Source organism: Hydra vulgaris, chromosome 05, assembly GCF_038396675.1.
Source record: "Hydra vulgaris chromosome 05, alternate assembly HydraT2T_AEP".
NCBI classification, from domain to species: Eukaryota; Metazoa; Cnidaria; class Hydrozoa; order Anthoathecata; family Hydridae; genus Hydra; species Hydra vulgaris.
Genome location: NC_088924.1, coordinates 15,441,604 through 15,458,073, shown reverse-complemented (window position 1 = coordinate 15,458,073; position 16,470 = coordinate 15,441,604). Strand labels below are relative to the sequence as shown.

The window sequence follows — 16,470 nt, the reverse complement described above, 5'->3', positions numbered from 1 at the left end:
AAACCAATTGCCATTGATGTTAACAGCAGAAACTTCTGCTTTCTAGTGAAATAAAATTTCAGAAGTTGCTTCCCATTTATGATGCTGCATAAAACATCTTGTTTGATTATTAAATTCATTAAGCTTTAATCAATTGAAAACAAATCTTAAAAGAGATGGAATCATTGGGGTGTCTGTCTGATATCTCATCAAGATTTTCTCCAACAAACTAGCACCAACTATGTAACAAAAAAAAATCAATTTAGTGAAAATTAATTTATCTTTAGTTCAGTGACAGTTACATAATCAGCTCTTCTGGTAGGAGATCCACGGAAAAGGTTGCATGAACCTTTCGTTAACTTCCTTGTTTGAAAACCAGTTTTAAAAGCACTATGAATTACATGGAGGTTGCAACTCTTAATTTTAAGAAGCTTAGGAAGCTTTAGTTGCTCAGGCTGCATTTTAATAAGATCAAGAAGTAACCAGTTTATTTTGGGCCATCTGTACACAGTTTTGTCAGATTTATGCAATTAATTATTGCCAAAGATGTGGTCATACTTTCAAGTAATTTATTTGCAGGAGGGTAGCCCAAAAATTGAGAGTCAAAGTATTTGTATTCAACATGATTTAGATCATTGTTCTAAAAATAAAATCTATTTAGATCTATTTGACAATTTTGAAAAGAAACATTCATCAAAAGAAAAGGTAAAAAAAAAGGAGATTTTCAGATATTTCTTTTAAAAAAATGTGTAAATAATGCCTAAGACCAAAAATAATAACTAAGTTTTATTCTACCCATCTCTTAAGATTTAACCGTTGTGTTATCAGGAAACATTTTTTGATACAGTAGACCATTCTCATTATACAAGTTTAATGAGAAATTGTTTTGTACTCCATGCAAAAGAGATTTTTGCACAAGTTGTATAAGATTGATCTACTATAAGAACTCCTTGGTTTTTATAAGTAGACTGTGCAGGTTTGAAGTAGCAGGATACTGGTTTTGACTTTCTGAACATGTTTTTACCCTCCATGTGACTTGTCACAGCTCTCTGATCTATATTTGATAAGTTGAATTGAATTTGGCATGTTTTGACTTTTTATCTGTGCCATTTACAAGCCATTTTTTAAACAATGGATCACTCAAACATCTTCCATTGAAATATTAAATTTTTATTTATTTTAAAAAAAGAGAATGAAAATACAATATTTTTTAAAAAGACTTTAAAAATCTTTACATGTTTCAGCTATTTATACATAAAAAAACTCAGAAAGTCTTCAAATGTTGAAGCTATTTCTACACAAAAAAGCACCTAATAAATTCATTTAGATTATTAATAATGGTTCTACTCAAACCTACATAAAATGCTTTACATAAACTTTTTACTTTGTTGATACTGTAAATAAATGACCAGAATAAAAGTTAATTTTTTTTATAATGAACTTTTTATAATATATTTGAACAATCTTTTGAGCTGTATAACTATTTAATTAGTTAACTAAAAATGCATATCATTTACTATAAAACATTTAAAACATTAAAAGAAAAAAATAAAAAATTAAATAATTCCCTGATTTTCCCTGACTTTTAACTAAATCAAACTTTTTTCCCTAATTTTCCCTGATCATATCTAAACTTCTCTGACTTTCCCTGAATTCCCTGATTTGGTGGCAACCCTGTTATTGCGGATTTTTCTAAAATCTTTTAAACTGATTTTCAGAAAAAGGCTCCAAATGAGAATTAAAGTTGGGAATTCATCACAATCATATTTGATAGCAATACTATTTATAACTAAATAATATATAACTTGATACACAACTTTAAGGATTGGTAGCAAAAAAAAAAATTTCACCCCACCCAAATTTTATGGCTTTTAAAAGTAGTAATGCACATTTGGTTTTTGCACATATTAAGTTAATTTTCCCCTTAATAATGATGCAATAACTTATGCATTGAATTGTTTTTTAAAGAATTTAATGCATTAAAAAAGCTTTAAATTATACCTGCTTCATCTATAATAAATCCACCATGGGCTGGTTTTCTTTTCTTTTTTTTAGGACCAGATTCATCTTCATAATCATCTTCCTCGTCTTCATCATACTCATCATTTACTTCTTCTTCACTACTTTCTTCATTATTAGCCTAAATGAAACAATACTTGTTAAATATCATTAAGAAATCAAGAAATATTATTAGTTTGATGCATAAGTCAGTATGCATTTAAGGTTAAAACATGAAAATACACTCAAAACAAGTTTTTAAGGTTTATAATGGAGCATAAAATTATAAAATAATGAAAGATAAAATTAAAATAGAGGATAAAATTATAAACAAGATTCAGACAAATCGTCAGCTGAGAACCAAGAGGCTGTATGCCCATTTTTTGTGTTTTTGAGAAAATCAAGTTCTAAAATTCAATTTGTTAAGTTTTTCTGCCATGTCCAACTAATTTTTTGAATATTTTTAAAAGTTGTACCATTCTTAAGACTAGATTTATTGGACACATACTCCATTGATTGTTGAATATTTATTGATAATTAACAGAAAAAACACAAAATGTGGACATACTGCCTCTTGGTTCTCGCCTGACGAAATGTCGACTTGGTCTTAATATTATATTTATACATTGCTCTTGTTTATTACACAATTTTTTTTAATTAACAACTTGACCACGACTGTTTAGATGTTTTGATGATTTTAACATTTCAGAAATGCACTGAAAAACGAAACACTAAGCTAAATTTAACAAGGAAAAAAATTAAAAAAACTAAAGAAAAAAAAAAAATTCCTTACAAAAAAGAAAATATGTAAGCTTTAAAATAAAACTCAAACTCAAAGTGAAAATTACTTATATTTTTAATTTTTTACATTTTTAATTGCATTTGAAATAAAATACTTTAGAACATATCTTTTGTTAATATTTTGTCAAAGTTATGCAACACGCTTTTACAAATTACTTCTAATGATTATTTAATGAATGAACAAATTTTGTTTGAATTATTGAAAAGTGAAATTAATGCATTGAAAAGAATAAAATAGAATATTTTTAAATTTTATTAATATTTTCCAAAAAACTGCAAAAAAATTGTCTAAAAAAAAATGCTCTGATTAGTATGCAGAGAAAAAAAACAACTTATGAACAATTTTTTATAAAAATAGAAACAAAAAAAAAATAAAGCAATTAAATCATTTGATTGCAATACAACATTTACTTATTCATAATTTAAAGTAACTTAAAAAAATAATCTTATAAAAGATTTTTAGGAAAACATGGAAAAATAGTTTCAAATGTTTAAATTTATCTTAAAAAATACATGCCTACTAAAAAAAATTTTAATATAACATAAAATGCATTTTTTTTAGACGATCATTATAATTAATTTCTTATTTTGTTTAAAGCCTTTGCGTATAATAAAAACTTCAGAAAAGATCAACGGTTAAAAGTTATTTATAACATAACGATTTTTTTTTATTGCATTTAAATTGTTAAAACATTGAAACAGCAGTGGCCAAATTGTAAAGATAAAAAAAAAATGCGTAAAAATAAATTGCCGGCCTTAGACTGTTAGAGGTTGGCATCAGGTCAGCAAAGAAATTTTACACAAAAGGGTTACCACAAAACATAAAAACAAGGTGAGCAATTTTTTGCCGATCTGAAACACTTTTAGATCGGCAGTTAGGTTGGCATTGCCAAATGTCGACCCTAATTCTAAGGGTTGATATATATATATATATATATATATATATATATATATATATATATATATATATATATATATATATATATATATATATATATATAATATATATATATATATATATATATATATATATATATATATATATATATATACAGGACTTGTTTTTTAAATAAAAAACGGCTCATTAGCTCCTCATAATTTTGACATTATTAAATTATGAATATTTTTTTTCATTATCAAAAAACAAATCTAGAAGTGTTATTTTCTAAATGTACATGTTGCGGAATGTCTATTTTGTTTTAACATTTTTTTATTGTTTTTAATATTAAATAATTAAATTTAATATTACATTTTTTATTATCATTTAACATAACTTAATTGCTTTCTTTTCTTGACATTTGTATAAATGAATTAAAATATTTTAATTTTTTATTTTTTTTCATTATTTCTTAAAATTGCAACTTTGCAAATAATGATTTTTTACACTTGAAAAGTTATTAACAAACACAAAAATTTCTTGTTGCAAAGAAAAAAAACTCAAGTTAATTACTTTACCAGCGCTGTTTTTGTGACAACCAATGATTTAAGTTTCCAAGAACCATTTATTAAAAAATATATGACATTGTTTATAAAAAATTGAAAAGGAGGAAGAAAAGTTGAGAAAAAATAAATCTAATTTTCTTTTACTTAAATAACTTTTTTATTCAAAATTCTTTCTAAATTATAAGGAAACTTCTGTTTTTACAGATCGTTACAGCTTTATAATTATATAAAGCTGTAACGATTATCTGTAACAGTAATTTGTTAATTATATAAAGGTTTAACTTTTATAAAATGTTATTTTTCTAAACTACTATTTTTTACAAAATAAAACTTATAAATATAAACAAAGACATTTAAGAGTTATATTGCTTCAAGCATAAATTCAAGAAAAAAAAATTAATAATAGAGTTATATCCATAAAAAAAGTTTTTTTTTTAATTATAAAAAAACAAACATTTTATAAGAAGTTGTTTAAAGTTGGTAATAACTAATGTTTTTTCATTTTTTTTGATAAAATCAATCAAACAAAAAAACAAACAAACAAAAACTAAATATCAAAAGTGATGATAATACAGTACTATCTCTCTAATTCGAATCTCCTTAATTCGAAAACCTCCATAATTCGATTAAATGCAAAGTCACCATGAAATACGCATAAGAAACTCTTACGTTTAACTTTCTATAAATCGAATCTCTATAATTCAAAAACCTCCACAATTCGAATAGATTTTTTAGACCCGTCAGTAAGATTCTCTCTGTAAATTGAACTTTTTTAACTTCTGACGTGTAAAAGCTCATTAAACCGTCAAAAAAAAATTTTGAATGTTGTGAATTTTTAAAAAACAACTAGTACAAATTATCTTCTACTGTTTAAAAAAATCATGGCATCAAAGAGACATAAAGAAAACAATTTAAAGCGGAAATAAAAAACTCTAATGGAATTGAAGAAAGGAAAAACAAATAAAGAGGTTTCGAAAATTTTGGATATTCAACCTGGAAAAAGAATAAAGATAAAATCTTTGATGCTTTTTGTCAAGGAAATTTGACTAAACAGGTGAAAGTTGATTCATATTACCTAGTAAACAAAGCTGTATTTAAATGAATCAAACGAATGAGAGTTGATAATGAACCAATTAGTGGCATGCTGGTAAAATAAAAAGCTTTATACTTTGCGATAGAGTTATACTTAAAAAATTTTAAAGCTTATAAAGAATGGCTAGATTAATTTAAAAAAAAAGCAAACCAACTTGGAGATATTTTGACAAAGGCTCTTAAAAATATAAATCGTATCTTTGACATTTTTACTAGCTCATAAAAGACAATCTACAATTAATGCCTTTTTTTTTAATTTAAAAGTTTAAAACACATAATATATATTGCTTTTAGGCCTAAGAATTACTATTTGTTTGTTTGTTTGATTTCTATTCATTACTTTAAAAAGAATATTTGAAAAACTTTCTATAATTCAAAAGTCTCTCTAATTCGAACTTTTATTTTCCCCCATAAAATTCGAATTAGAGAGATTGTACTGTATAAAATAAATTTTAACATGAACTATTTTTTAGCTAATAATTTTTTGTTTTGTTTTTTAATTTTTTTTTTAAATTCGGAAATTATTTTTGTTACTGTTTGCTATGACAAATTGTCTAAATAAATATTCTAGCTATTGCAAGATGATAAATAAGTTTTTTTAATATGCTTCTTTTATGATATCTTTTTTAAGCGTCGCATAACATCTTTTTTTTCTTTTGCTGAACATTTTTGATGGAAAAGTTAGAATTAAAAAAATAAAATTTTCTTTTTTTTTTCTAACTTACTACATTTGTAAATAGCGCGAATATCAAATGTAACTTTTATTCAATTTTTATATGTAATCATCATTCAAACTTTCTAAGTAGTTTTTATAACATTAATTACTTCTTTTATCTTACAGATTAAACAATATCTTTAGGCTTGTTCAAACATTAAAAAATAATTTAAAACAGCTGACGTAAAATGGCTTACCGTTTACGTTATATGGCGCACTAGTTTACGCTTTAAAACAAGGCTTATATATATCTTCTATAGCTGATTTAGATAAGCATTTTGCTCACTAGTTTTGCTTATCTTTATAGCATACCACATTTTTAGAAAAAGAAGAAAAAAATAAAAAATAATCAAAGGAAAGATGGCTGCCCCATCGCAATGTAGAACTCCACACAGTTAATAAAATAAATCTCGTTTTAAAAAAATCACAATTAAGAATTTTTTTTTTAACAATTAATATATAGTCTTAAATGTCTTAAAAAAATAATGAAGAATAAATAAATAGAACAAGTTATTTATAGATTTTAAAGTAAGAGGAAAAGCATATAATTTGATTTAAGAAAAAGTGCTTAACTATCATTATTTTTTTAATACCTTGTAGTGATCCAAAATTTAGCAATCAGTTTTAAATGGGTTAACCACAAAGCTGGTTTAATATTTTAAAACATCAACATTTAATTTTTAAATACTTTGCGCGATATAAGCAAATCAGTTTCTTAAATAATCATGTTGTGTAGCTGAACAAAAAGTTTAGAAAGAATGAGAAAATCTCAACTGCTGCAAAAAGATGTAATTTCATCTGTAGAATCAAATCACTCATCATTCGCAAATGAGTTAAAGGAAAGTATATGAAAGAATTGAATCCCTCTCTTCCCAAAATTCCTGTTCAGAAGAAGGAACTGTTGTCTTGTTTACTCAATGAAACTCAACCATTAACTTACTCAATTCAAAAATCAACAAACAATCTCAGAGAGACTTCGTGGTTATCGTCGCAATAAAATTTTTTATTGCGGGGATAAAATAAGTTGAATTTCCCTCAGAACATGAGATTATACTTCTGCAGTGATATGAGACAAAAAGGTGCATGTTCAAATCCAACACATGTTATACGCTAAAAGAATTTAAGCTAAACCATACAGATATTAAATTAGGCCTGTCAAAATTATGTCAGTTGAGACCAATTTACGTTCAATGTGTATCATCAATTCCTCATAACATGTGTTTGTATGTTACATGAAAATAAGCATATTGCTCTTGAATCACTTTTGCGGGGTTCAGATATATTTCCTACAATTAAAACGAGAAATTTATGATTCTGAACTTTATTTGTGAAAAACCAACAAAACAATGTTTCAATGTCATTTGCAAGGAATGTACTGTTTATAGTCTTTTTGATAAATTATTACTTCAGTTCAAATAATTTGAGTTTGACGTTTCGTAAAATCAGTTTCAGAAACCTCAAGCAAAATTGTATATTAAATAGATAAGGTTAACAAAGAAGGAGCAATTGCAGTTTTATTATCACTAAAGAAATGCAAGCAAAGTTCATTATTCATAGTAATGTCAAAAGCAGTTAATCATCCGTATTTAAATTAAATATAGAATCAGAGATTCAAAAAGACTCAAATAAGGCTGTTATTCAAGTTGACTGGGCTGAAAATTATATTTGTTTATACCAAAACGAAGCGCAAGCTGGTCATTTTGGTGAAAATCACATTTCTATTTTTACATGTGCAGTTTGGTATTGTCAAATTAAATCTTTTGTGCTAGTTTCTGATTCAAGCGATCATACAAAATTATCGGTCACTCCAAACATAAAAAAAATTATTGAGCTCAATCAGATAGTATTACAGAAGTTCATATTTCCAGTGACAATGCAACATCTCAATTCAAAAATAATTATATTTTAGCATCAATGAAAATTTTATAAGAAAAGCATACAATTAAAATGCACTGTCATTTTTTTGCTGCAATGCATGGAGAAGAAGTTGTGGATGGAATTCGATCCACTGTAAAATGCATTGCTAGAAAAAATATTTTAATGGAAAAATATATAATTTCTTGCGCTAGCAACTTGGCAATTGCTACAAACAATTTAAAATTACTGTTATATTACTGAATAAAAAAGAAAAGTTAGAAACAAACAACTCTCTTGGTTTAACCCCTTTTTTAAAGAAAACAAAAAAATAAAAGAATTGTGTAAATGTCATTACTTCCAAGTTTTAGAGGGAAGCGCTGTAGGTGAGCGCTGAAAATTGCACAAAGGAATAAAAACTTAATGAATTTACATTAAGTGTCTAGACATTTAGCAGTGACCAGATATCTTAAAAATAACCTTTATAAACTAAAAAAGCTAGTTACATTATGAAATTTGTTTTATGTTTTAATCTGAATTATAATAAAAAAAAGTAATTATTATTATATTTAAAAAGTTTTATAAATAAAACTTTGACAAAATACTTGTTAATAAAGGAAAAAACATTTTTATAAAAATATAAATGATAATTTAAGAGAAAAATTAATTAAAAATTTAAATTAAAAAAAAGAAAAGCTTTTTTGCGTGTTGCGTAGCTAACCACAGTTTTTTAGTCCTACTTTTGTCAAACTTTCTATTTATCTTGTATTTTTTTTTTGAATAACAATAACAAATCATAATTAGCATATATAGGAAAAAAAAGAAGAAATTTATATTATAAACCATAAAAGTTGCTATATATCAATTTCAGGTACATATTGTTCTAATAAAATCAAAGTTTAGGGTGTAGCTTGCCTGTATGTAATTACTTGCTATGAAGAATTTAAGTTTTTTTCGCTTAACTTTAGGAAATTTGCCTTGAAATTACAAAAAAAAAAAGGAAAATAGCTGATATTATAAAATAAATCACACTCAAAAGCAGACCTAGAAATAGCTGTAAATAAAGTAAAAAACCATGGATTTACCATAAAGAAGGCTGCTAAAACTTATAACATTCCATAAGGAATACTAAATAAAAAAGTAAAACTTGGGAATCAAGCTTCAAAAAAGCATGGTAGACAAAACAGACTTGATAGTTAAACAGAAAGTTTATTTCTTTGAATAATTACTTATATGACCAATTGGAGAAACAAAACTGAGGTGATAAAATGTCTTCCAGGAAAAAATAACAAACCTGGTGGTAAAGACAATGTAATGGTTGTTAACAAATCTTTTTTAGATATTCCTAAGAACAATCTAAGCTAAGGCATAAATCCACTTGAAAAACAATTCTATCCATAATCTAAAAAATAAAAACACTATGTTGTGTTCAATGTCACCCCAAATTGGCTAATCATTCTCGCACCATTTAAAAAATTGAATTATGATCATATAAAATAAGAAATTTAAGATGTTTTGTGCATAGATCAAGCTTAGAACTTTTGATCAGGCTTAGAACTTTTTAGGAAGCTGGATAATATAATGTTCTGTTAAAAAAAAAGGTAGCGATTAAGCTAACAGTTTTTTTTTATGATGCAAAAATTGCTTAAAAAGTGTTTATGTTACAAATTTGTAGATTACATGTTGAACATGTTAGTATAAAAAAAAGTTTGCAACATTTATATTGTCTTACCAAGTTTGAATAACTCAGTCATAATAATTTTTATTGTGATTTTTCTTAGTCAAAAATATTTTGAACATGTTTTTAATTTAATGTTATTAATTAACATCATTTATATTTGAAGAAGTCACCTTGTGCATCATAGACTTATTGTGGTAATAGATTAGTTGTAAAATATTTGGCTCAAAATCAAGAGGTTGCGATTCAAATCTACCCTGCGCTTTCTGAAATTACTGTGCTCAATCTATTTCAAACTGTGTTTCAATTTGTTTCACACAGCACCCTTGTTTAAAATTGTTAGTGTTTCTAAGTTAAGAATTGAGAGTAAATATCTTAAAAAAATAAGTAGCTCCCTTGACTGTAGTTGACACTGGAGCAATAGGGAGGTGAATATATAAAATTGAAAAAAAATACAGCACTGCATTCTTTATTATTATTATTTATTTACTGCATTCTTTATTATTATTATTTATTTATTATTATTATTATTTATTTAAAAATACAGCACTGCATTCTTTATTATTATTATTTATTATTATTACTTAAAAAATACATTGCAATCTTGAAGTAAATTATAGTTTGAAAATATAATAATATATGCCAGAATTTAATAAATAGAAATTTAAGTACAAAATTATAATATATAAAGTATTATAAATTTTTTTCTAGCCCCAGCTCATTTTTAGCCGGGGCCAGGGCTATGGTCACTTACTAGTCTCCTGTGAAGACTTGTAATTATAATCTTACTAGGCACAAAAAACCTAACTGGAAAATCAACTGAAACTAATAGAACCTTACTTTTAAAGATATATCATTTTTTCAAGAAATTCCTAAAAAATATTTGTAAATGAAATATAAATAAATTGACATACAAAAAGAAAATTTTTTAAATTTGATCAGTTTTAAAAAAAAACCATAAAACCCAAAAAAAACCATTTGGGTTGGGTTTTTTCCAACCGTGCTACAAGATTGAACTGTACATGTCAGATGATCAATTGACTATTGGAGGTGAATGAAGTTCTAACAGAAATAGGTATATATTATTATTTATGTTATTAGTGTATACAAACTATTTTTGGGAATTTGAATGTCACACAATTGCAGACTTATTTAATTTATAAAAATAAAAGTATTAGTAAATTATAATTTTTTTTTATAAGAATTATAAATTATAAGTAGTTCTTTAGTTATTATCATTGAAAAACAAGACTAAATATCCTGTATATTTAGTAAAATATATATGGAGCAGCTCCGGAGTGGCTCCAGAAAAAAGTCAAAAAAATAAGATAATTTATAAAATTTAGTAACTACTTTGCACACCTTGTATCCTATTTGTGGAATTCTCCAATTCCACAATTCCAATTCCTTTAAAAGCTGATTTCACTTTTAAACGTTCCTTTTCTTTCATAACTTTACAGTCATGCATGAAATTTGTATTAAAAATATTTTTATTTAAAAAATTAATTTTAGTCACGCTACTCCTTTTTTCTTTTTTACCAAGCTTCTTTATTTTAAAGTAACTCATGACTTAATTGTGGTTGCTTGCAATCTTGAAGTAAATTATAGTTTGAAAATATAATAATATATGCCAGAATTTAATAAATAGAAATTTAAGTACAAAATTATAATATATAAAGTATTATAAATTTTTTTCTAGCCCCAGCTCATTTTTAGCCGGGGCCAGGGCTATGGTCACTTACTAGTCTCCTGTGAAGACTTGTAATTATAATCTTACTAGGCACAAAAAACCTAACTGGAAAATCAACTGAAACTAATAGAACCTTACTTTTAAAGATATATCATTTTTTCAAGAAATTCCTAAAAAATATTTGTAAATGAAATATAAATAAATTGATTTATATTTTAAAAGTTACTTAAATATACAAGATTTTTGAAGGTATTGAAGATCAAGTTATTTTGACTGTGTTTGTAATAGTTAACGAAATTGTTGCCGTTTTACTTGTACTTCTATTTAAGCATTTTCAAACACATAGTTTCTTTCGAACTAAATCAAGCTTGAGCAACAAATAGTTTTTTCAATATGTTGATGTTGGGAATTAAACAGTAATGGTCTTATTCAGACCAGTTAAAATACCTTTTAGATGAAGAAACTTAACTTTAACATCAAAATCTTCTAGGTTGATTTTATTTACAATGCCAATCCACCACTTGTCATCATATACTACCACTACATAACCTCCTCAAGTGACAGTCTCAGGTTGAAATATATCTTGCTTCTTTTAAAGATTGTGGATTATTGTACAGTTAGTGTCTGTACTACACCTCTTTGCCCCAACCCTGTTATCTCCAAGTTTTATAAATTGATGAAAGCTACAATTACCAGGTTTAGTTGTTACACCAGTGTGCCTTTCTTTATGCTCTTCAAGTTGCAATTGTAAGCCCAATCTCTTTATGTAAATGAAGTTAACAACCTTGATTTTCTCAATACAAAATTCATGCATAGCTTCTGATGTGAGAATTTGATTTCTTTATAATCATTTAAACTTTCTTTTCTTATCAACCTTTTTACAGTATCATCAATCCCATCGCATAGTGACTTCTTGTGGGATGTGGTTTCTAATAGTTCAACAAACATTGGAACGTCTGGTGTTAAACTCAATAGTGTTGCACAATCAGTAGTTTGCCATTGCTTGTAAATCTCAAAATGACCTTCGTATTCTCTAAAAATCTCTTAAAAATTGTGGTGAGTGGTTCTTTACCAGGACAATTATAAGCAAGCATGCATTCTTTGTTTTCTACTGTGCAAATAGTTTCCAAAAGTAAATCCCTATACTTTAGTCCAGTATTTAAGGCATACACTAGCAATATGGCATTTTGGTAATAAGAACATAATAAGTGTAAGTGGTACACATTCTGTTTGGTAAACACAAACAGAATGTGTACCACTTACACTTGGCATAATGCACAACTTAGGTCTAAGTGAAGCATATTTTGAGTTACTTATTTGTATTTCTAGATTGTATAATACATATAGTTTCTTTAAATTACACAAAAGCAATTTTTTTTGTTCATAGACGCTCTTTTAAATGCTGACATAAACTTTGTTTGGCATAAATCACTTGAGTCATGAAACAATTTAATGGAATCTTCTATTTCTTTGCGTAAGACTTTACTTTTATACAACGGAGAGATAGCTAACAATCCTTTTTTATTAAAAATTTGCCTAGCCATCTTTGCTTGGTATTCTGTAACTGTAAATTTGTTTTGCACTTTTAATATTAACTAACATGGGGGTGCCAGTGTTAGAAGTTCTACAATAGTCCTTTTGTCAGAACATAGCATTTTTTTCTTTTATCAAGATTATCATTTCAGACTTCAGCCTTCTTTTTCATACAACTTGTTTCATAACACAGTTTTGAGGGAACATCGACTTGACTTTCAATTTTTCTAGTAATGCTATTTACCATTTTGCGCGCAACTTTTTGCTTTCCTTTTGAGAGTATATGTATTGATGATTTTGAATAAGATTTTAGAAGAGACATATATAAAAGATATATACAATAGAAGATTTTAGTAGAGATATATATAAGATTTTAGAAGAGATATATATAAAAGATATATATAAAGAGATATAAAACTTTTGGAATTCTTCATTAATCTCCTGTCTTTTTGCTTTGAATGATGATATTAGAAAATCCTCATCTTGTTCACCCAGACTATATAGTTGTCAAAATTGTCAAAACAAATGCACATCAATATCTTTTTTGTTTTTATATAAAAATTAAGAAAAAGACATGTTTTTTCAGTTGTTAAGATCATATAACTAAGTTAAATCAATAATAAAGACTTCCTTAAATATAACAAAATTGCTTGTTTTTTTTTGTTCTAAGGAGTCTGTAAACCAAATTTAATACTTTATAGAATTCTATTTGCAAGTTTTTTTAAGTAACTTATTAAAAATTTGATATATTTTCAAAACTAAAGTTTTGTATGTTTCATAGGGTGGTGCTAAAAACAACTTATTTTTAAAATGTCAGCTGACAACCCCTAAATGTGTTTTATATAATAAAATAATACTGGATTTAAAAAATATTTAAATAAAAAATATTTTTACGGGTGCCACAAGGCCCTTATACATCAAACAGGTTCCTTATATTATAAAAAAAAAAGTTTTTCAAAAGTATGTCATGTGGGTCTCAAATGATGCAAAAATATATAAAAGTTTCAAAAATATGAATCATTTTATAAATATATTATTATTTTAGATTTTAGTAAATAGAAAATGACATTTTTTAATTTATAACAAAAAAAAGGGAATTTAACACGATTTTTTTAATTATAATTTTTTTATCTCTGCTTTTTATAAAACAATGATTATTTTTGAAATTTTTACATAATTTTGCTTCATTTGAGCCCCAACATGATATACTTTTGAAAAACTTTTTTTTTTATAATATTAGGAACCTGTTTGATGTATAAGGGCCTTGTGGCACCCGTAAAAATATTTTTTATTCAAAAATTTTTTAAATCCAGTATTATTTTATTATATAAAACACATTTAGGGGTTGTCAGCTGACATTTTTAAAATAAGTTGTTTTTACCACCACCCTAATGTTTCAGTTGTTTTTTCATTTAGATTTTTTGTGCCTAGTAAGATTATAAGCAGCTGAAATATTACCAGCATTAAAAAAAAATTTGACTGGGGTGTTTTGAAATATTGGGCCACAAATTTGGTTTCTATAAACTAGCTGTTTTATTAGTTTTTAGCAATTTCCTCTAATATATTAGCATTTTAAGTATATTAATTGAATTCAGCATCAAAAAAACTTTATAAATATTTATTTTTATATACTCTCCCTTGTATATTCTTATTTTATTAAGGAAAAGATTTTTTCAAAATATTATGAAAACCAGGCTATTTTGGGAGATTTTGGTCAATATTTAAATAATGGTATTTTTTCAACTTATCATTTTTAACTGAAATTTTGTGTGTTAACTTTTGGGCGATTTGATGCAAGAATTACCCAGAAGCAAATATAGTAAAATTGCAACGCTTTCTTGTCTGCCCCAGCATCGCAGGCAAATGTGCAAAGGATTTTTTTACTTAGTAAAATTTTAACTGTTAGGCGCCTTAATTGAATAAAAAAATCATTAGAAATAAGATTTTTTTATGAATCTAAACAAGAATATGTGATTGAAATTTAAGCATATATTTTCTTTCAGTTATAAAAAAAAATCTCATCTTTATTTAATTTTACCGTTGAATGGGTCAGGGTAACAACACCCATTTTTATCATGTCTAATAGCATCTGTCCAACAAAATCTGTAAATATAATAATGTATAATAACATCTGTCCAACAACATCTGTAAATACAATGAAGTATAATAACAACTGTCTAACAACATCTGAAATTTCATTGATGCCTAATAACATCTGTGTGCAAATGTGCAAAAATTAAATGAATATTACAGATGTAGTTAATTCTTTTAAACTATCTAAGGGTAATAACATAAGTGCAACTACATCTGTGAATTCTACAGATGTAGTTACATCTTTTAAATGATCAAAGTGTAATAACATCTGTGCAACAACATCTGTAGATGTTTATTAAATAATAATGCATTATTTTACCCAGATGTTGTTACATATAGGAGTTTTTCAGATGTAACTACATCTACAAAAAAATATTAACTATTAACACATTATTTTAACCAGATGTTGTTACATATAGGAATTTTTTCAGATGTAACTACATCTGGAGAAAATTCTTCTAGATGTTATCAGAGAAAAATAAACAGATGTAGTTGCATCTTCCTAAAGATATTATTAGGGATCGTTGAATTTTCAGATGATATTGGACAGATGTTGTTAGAGTAAAAAAAAAATACAGATGATCTTGGACAAAAGTGTACAGATGATGTTAGACTACTTCACAGATGTTGTTGGACAGATATAGTAATCATTTCCCCATTGAATGAATGTTTTAATTTTTTTTAAATCATAAAAACTGAACTTAAAATAGTTTCATAAGAACTGATTTTAAACTGAATTAGGAATTTTTTATAAGTAAAATCAGAATTAAAAATTAAATCAATGCCACAAGGACAAAATAAAAACTGTAATTAGAAACTATTTTCAGAATTAAAATATCACTGATTTATATAAGAATAATTAAAAATTAATAACATTTTTTACCGCAACAAAAACTCTATACTATATATTCTCTTTTTTTTATATTTGTAGCTATACCATGTAGCATATTTTGTTTAAAACGAATATATAATTAAAAAATCATGATAAATAATAACAATAATAACAAAAATAACAACAATTAAAAAAAACAATCTGTTTTTACCTGGTCTAAATCCTCCCCTTCATCTCCGGAAAAATCATCATCATCTTCACTATCTGACATTTTATATAAAATTTGCTAAAATAATAAATTTAAGTTTTTCTAATAATAATTATAAATTCAATTTAACATCGCATAAAAAAATAAGTTATTATAAATTTGTATTTTTATATCTCCAATAAAAACTACAAATGCCATTTAATAAATGCAATATATATATATATATATATATATACATATATATATAAATATATATATATATATATATATATATATATATATATATATATATATATATATATATATATATATATATATATATATATATATATATATATATATATATATATATATACACACATGTATACACACACACACACACACACACACACACACACACACACACACACACACACACACACACACACACACACACATATATATATATAAATTTTTTAAATTTAATATATATATAAGATTTACATTTAATATATATAAATGATCTACATTTAATATGTATAAATGATTTACATTTAATATATATAAATGATTT

At 25.4% G+C, this 16,470-nt stretch overlaps 1 protein-coding gene across 1 annotated transcript in view; it reads right to left on the bottom strand.

Annotated features, from left to right (window-relative positions):
* The window catches only part of LOC136071885 (transcription elongation factor SPT5-like), an 84,545-nt gene extending 68,521 nt beyond the window's left edge, over window positions 1-16,024 (bottom strand). Inside the window, exons 1-2 of the mRNA XM_065797497.1 lie at window positions 15,921-16,024; window positions 1,981-2,119 (exon numbers count right to left, since the gene is read on the bottom strand). Of these exons, the coding sequence (XP_065653569.1) occupies window positions 1,981-2,119; window positions 15,921-15,980 (199 nt within the window). The 5' untranslated portion in view covers window positions 15,981-16,024. The remainder of the gene's footprint in view (window positions 1-1,980; window positions 2,120-15,920) is intronic.
* Window positions 16,025-16,470: the final 446 nt, after the last annotated feature.